The sequence below is a fragment of the Dicentrarchus labrax genome, unplaced genomic scaffold, assembly GCF_905237075.1.
Source record: "Dicentrarchus labrax unplaced genomic scaffold, dlabrax2021, whole genome shotgun sequence".
In the NCBI taxonomy this organism is placed as follows: Eukaryota; Metazoa; Chordata; class Actinopteri; family Moronidae; genus Dicentrarchus; species Dicentrarchus labrax.
Genome location: NW_026136707.1, coordinates 14,612,786 through 14,617,199, shown reverse-complemented (window position 1 = coordinate 14,617,199; position 4,414 = coordinate 14,612,786). Strand labels below are relative to the sequence as shown.

General features: G+C 35.7%; 1 protein-coding gene across 4 annotated transcripts; it reads right to left on the bottom strand.

The window, feature by feature from the left end:
* On the bottom strand, nucleotides 1–4,414 carry LOC127366566 (uncharacterized). 4 transcript variants are annotated; one of them, XM_051405625.1, is made up of 10 exons: nucleotides 4,309–4,414; nucleotides 4,095–4,155; nucleotides 3,620–3,994; nucleotides 3,500–3,532; nucleotides 3,317–3,349; nucleotides 3,076–3,199; nucleotides 2,684–2,758; nucleotides 2,388–2,466; nucleotides 1,863–1,942; nucleotides 1–1,356 (listed from the first exon to the last, which is right to left on the bottom strand). In XM_051405625.1, the coding sequence occupies exons 1-10, from the start codon at nucleotides 4,309–4,311 to the stop codon at nucleotides 1,287–1,289; spliced, it is 933 nt and encodes a 310-aa protein (XP_051261585.1). In that variant the 5' UTR covers nucleotides 4,312–4,414; the 3' UTR covers nucleotides 1–1,286. The 4 variants fall into 4 exon arrangements, with proteins under 4 accessions (XP_051261585.1, XP_051261584.1, XP_051261587.1 ...); XM_051405624.1 differs by lacking the exon at nucleotides 4,309–4,414 and having other exon boundaries at nucleotides 4,095–4,298; XM_051405627.1 differs by lacking the exon at nucleotides 4,309–4,414 and having other exon boundaries at nucleotides 3,160–3,199; nucleotides 4,095–4,298.

Sequence of the window (4,414 nt, the reverse complement as noted above, 5' to 3'; positions counted from 1 at the left end):
TCTTTACTAACTTCCACTTTATTTAGCACAGGCATTTAGACAGTTGGGTAATATATGTTTAGGTCATTTTTATACACACAGATGTAGTGCAGTGGAAGAGGAGTATAGATCACTGAAGGCAAACAATGACATTCATTTTTAACCCTTTATTTTGGTACAGTCCCTAAATTGTCACTGCATAAGAAGAGAAAACAGAAGTTTCAGCTCTAGCACAAATTACACAGGAAGTGAATTGGCATACATATTGAGAAAGACTGGAAAAAACACTTTTTTTTAACTATTTATTTCACTAAACCCAAAATGTGTCCAGTGTAGATATACAGACCCCTACCTCCCATCTTTTTAGAAGATAGCATGAATGCATTTACCAGAAAACAGAACTCCAGTCATGAGATGCTAAGAACATCAGAAACTGATGTGCGAAATTCTTAAGTCATTGTCCAACATTTCCTATGTCACTTAGTGGTAATATTAACACTAGCAGATTTGAGCCTCATTGCTTATTGTACTGCAACATGTAAACAATAAAAACAACCATAAAAAGCAATCATCCTAGGTATGGCAATAGTCTTAAAGATGTGATATACGTAACAGGTTTACTATCATCCCTATCATGTAAATTTTGAGGGGTGAAATCGTCCAATATGAATGTAATTTCTACAGTAGCTTTAAAGGGTAGGTTTATAATTTTTCAAATCTTACATGGCCCTTTGTACATTGGAAGAGTTATTGGTTGTTGTAATCATTCTTCCTCTCCATATTGGCTTTAAAAACATCCGTTCCTAGCATGACTCCCCAAATGGGGAGGAAAACACACATTCTTTACCCACACTGGGGCCCATTTGTAAAATTAGGGAAAATGTGAAGGAGACTTCAATCCTTGTCAATAATAAACTGTACATTATTAATACTTAAAGTGCTTCCTTGGTGTAATAAACGAAGACCTTATAAACAACTTTAAATAACATCAACAAATACAATCTATTTTTAACTCTAAATAGCTTACAACCATACACAGATTATGAGAAAATGGGCCCCTGGACACAGACGTGTTCAAGGCCCCCATCCTTCCTTCATAGCAGAAAGACACCCAGGCTGAAGAAGCCGCCAAACAACTTAAAACGACACAGCAATACTGACTTTGCACACTGAATTTTTCACCCACCATGACACGTTTACACATTTGGTAGACATGAACATGTGCACAAAACAATGCAGAATACAGAAATACAATTTAAGATGAAGCTTAAGTCCAAATAGATTGGCCTTGTAGCTTTTCTATTATTTTAAATAATCCACATTTGCATATACACCTTCTGTGTGATCCATACTTTGATCCATCTGATCTGGAGGGGCCTGCAAAGACAGAAGTTGGATTACATTAAAGGTATCCTGTGGAGTTTCAGACCTCTAGTAGTGCTATTGAGCAGTTTTTAAATAAGTGGGTCCCTGTTTTGTCTGTCTCAGGTGCATGTAGGGTGACCCGATGTTCCACTTTTTGCTTTTACTTTTTTGTTCTAGTTTTCAAAAGCCAAACCACTGCAGAAGAGATGCTTTTCAAAAGGGTAGTTAATGATTGTGCAGAAAGTGTCTGTCATTGACATCAGACACAGTCCCATGTTTGTCAAACTGTGCACACGTGGGTCGAGCGCAGGTTAACCTGTCACTATCTTTGTTAGGTACGACCAACGGGAAAAATTGTGAGTCACCACAAAGTCATAAGCTATGCAGATTTGGGTGGAATATAATGGAAACTACCACAAAGAACAGCAGTTACAGCAAAGACTGGAGAAATGTACTACTGAATCAAGCAGAGGACAAAGGATAGAGATATTACAAGAAACATAAAAAGTTTAGACAACCTCTCAGCGCAGATTACATGTCCCACATTGTCCCACACAAAGTTGTTGTCCCACATTTGGTTTGTTGGGATCTGGCCACCCTACATGACGCAATATATATAATATTATATAATATAATATTCCTGCCAATGTTGTCACATTATCCCACTGAGCTACAGGTGGCGATAATGCAAGAAAAGGCAATGAAGAAGAAGACAGATTGCTATTAAACATGGATGTAAAAATGCAGGGTTCAAACTTTTTTTTTAAAGTTTTCATTGCAAAAAAATCTACTTTGCAAGTGTTTTATTAGAAGGGAAGTGCATTCCTCACATTTGCTACACCTTGCAATGTGTTTTGGTGAGCAACATTGAATGAACCTTTCCTGAAAACACCATAGGGTAAATTTAGAATTTCTAATATGTCTATTATATAAATTGAATTATTTCTCTAGATATTGTTGTATTAGAGTTATGGGACTCAACTAACTTGTCTTATTAACATCTTCTTAAGATATTAAAACCCAACTGAGTCGGGGTATTTTACCTCCATGTTGATGTAGACAGGTTCATCAATGGCCTGTGGTTCAGGAAGTTTCTTATCCTCTTTTTTGTACGATCCTTCTCTGAAAAGACAAAAGAGAGGTCAGCAAGTCAGATACATTTGATAGTGTTTCCTCTATAAAGTCAAAAGTGTCCATTCTCAATCTTCGTGTGTTTTAAACTTTTACAACTATTAAACTATTAAAATTGTAACTTTATTACACTTTTTGTATTGCTCATACTTTCACAGAGGTGATATAATATAGATTTTCAAATTTAACCATGTATCATGAAACAAACCTTTTGGCTTGGTTTGATGATGTTCTTCTAAAATTTGCATAATATCCAGAGTCCTCCCTGGTAAAAGATTTTGACCTGTGAAAATAGGTTATTGCCATGAGGTGTGTTACTGGAAATAATTGTGAATCAAATGCAAATTACATAAATTATTTCTTTTCCACATCACTGGATGTACTGGACTTTCAAACTAGTTGTGATATCACAAAATCGTACTCTGCATATACATCATTCTGCACAGTGAAGCTCAAACATTCAAGTAAAGTAACAATTAAAAAATCACATATCTGAATGGAAAGGCACTTCAAAATGTGTGCAAATGGTTTACGTAAGGAAAACACAAGAATCTGTGCCCCGCACTCAATTTACAATTGAGCCCATGATAGTGATGTTACCTTTTGTGTTTTATGCAAAAGATAATTCCACCAACAAAAATAATGATCAGAAGTGCAGCAACTGGTACAAAAATGGTCGTATACATTTGTGTTGATGGTGTTGAGGTCATCTTGGTCATCTCAACTGTGAAGAAATTAACAACTTCTGTGAGCAGCGACCTAAACTGTATTACAGATTTTGAAATACTAATATTATTCTGAAACTGTCCTGAAAAATAAGCTGTGTAAAAGTACAACTTACTTGTGGTTACTTCGAGGGTGTTAAATGTGATATCTAAAAAAAAAAAAAAAAAAATCATTATAGTTCCATTCTAACCTGGGGTACTTTCTTTATTGAGAGCTAATACACAGCTTGTATGCAAATTGAGGAATAAAGAAACAAATATATAAAAGTAAAAACGATAATAAAAAGTGAAGGTTTTACCTGTTATAGGTAAAGAATTGACCGGCACACCCCCTGGTAATGTGGGAGAAATGTAAGGTATTAATTTAATTTCACTTTACTCAAGCATATATGATTAAAATGTTTTACTTAAATTCTTACCATCCACATTAATGGAGGTAAGAATCTTCTTGAAACTGTATTTTTCATCATTTGTGACAATTCTCACATAGACGCTTGGGTCATTAAATTTGATGTCTTTGATCTTGAGGGAGCAGTTTCCTTTGTCTTTATCCCCAATGAGCATGGTCTTTCCTCTATACTTCTCAATCACAAATGTTTCATTTGTGTGAAAAATGAATGCATATTTGTCCAGGTCAGTGGTTTGAGATTGAAATCTCTCAGAAAGCGTTTTCCAGTAAACTTGAACATTTTGTCTGTTGGATTTGTACGGATGGGTAAAAGTACATGGTATGGTCACGTTGGAGCCCTCTGTTGCATTAATTTGCCTGGGGACATCAATGCTCCACTTTTGACCTGTGTTCAAAACCAAACCAGAATTTATATTTATTAAAGTTCATACTTTAAAAGTATAAGATAAAATTTAAAACACACATCAACTCAATATGTCACCCACCTTTTGAGAGGGATGCCAGGATCAATATGAGACAAAGATTAATGAGGCCCGGCAGCTTCATCTGATCCAAGAAAGACATTCTTTAAGGTTAGGTTAACTGACATAATCCTGAAATCTTAGAGTGAATTCAGTTTTACAGCAGTAGCTATCCGGCTGTAGCCTACATCCTACACAGGCTGTATTCTGCAATTTACTGCATAAAGCAAATACTCACCATGAGAGGGACCCAGAAGAGGTTATAGAGCTTTGAGGTGCTTTGTCAAATGTATTAGAACGTAACACTGATGTGAAATTCTTGGGTGTGTTTCCTGTTGCTCAGC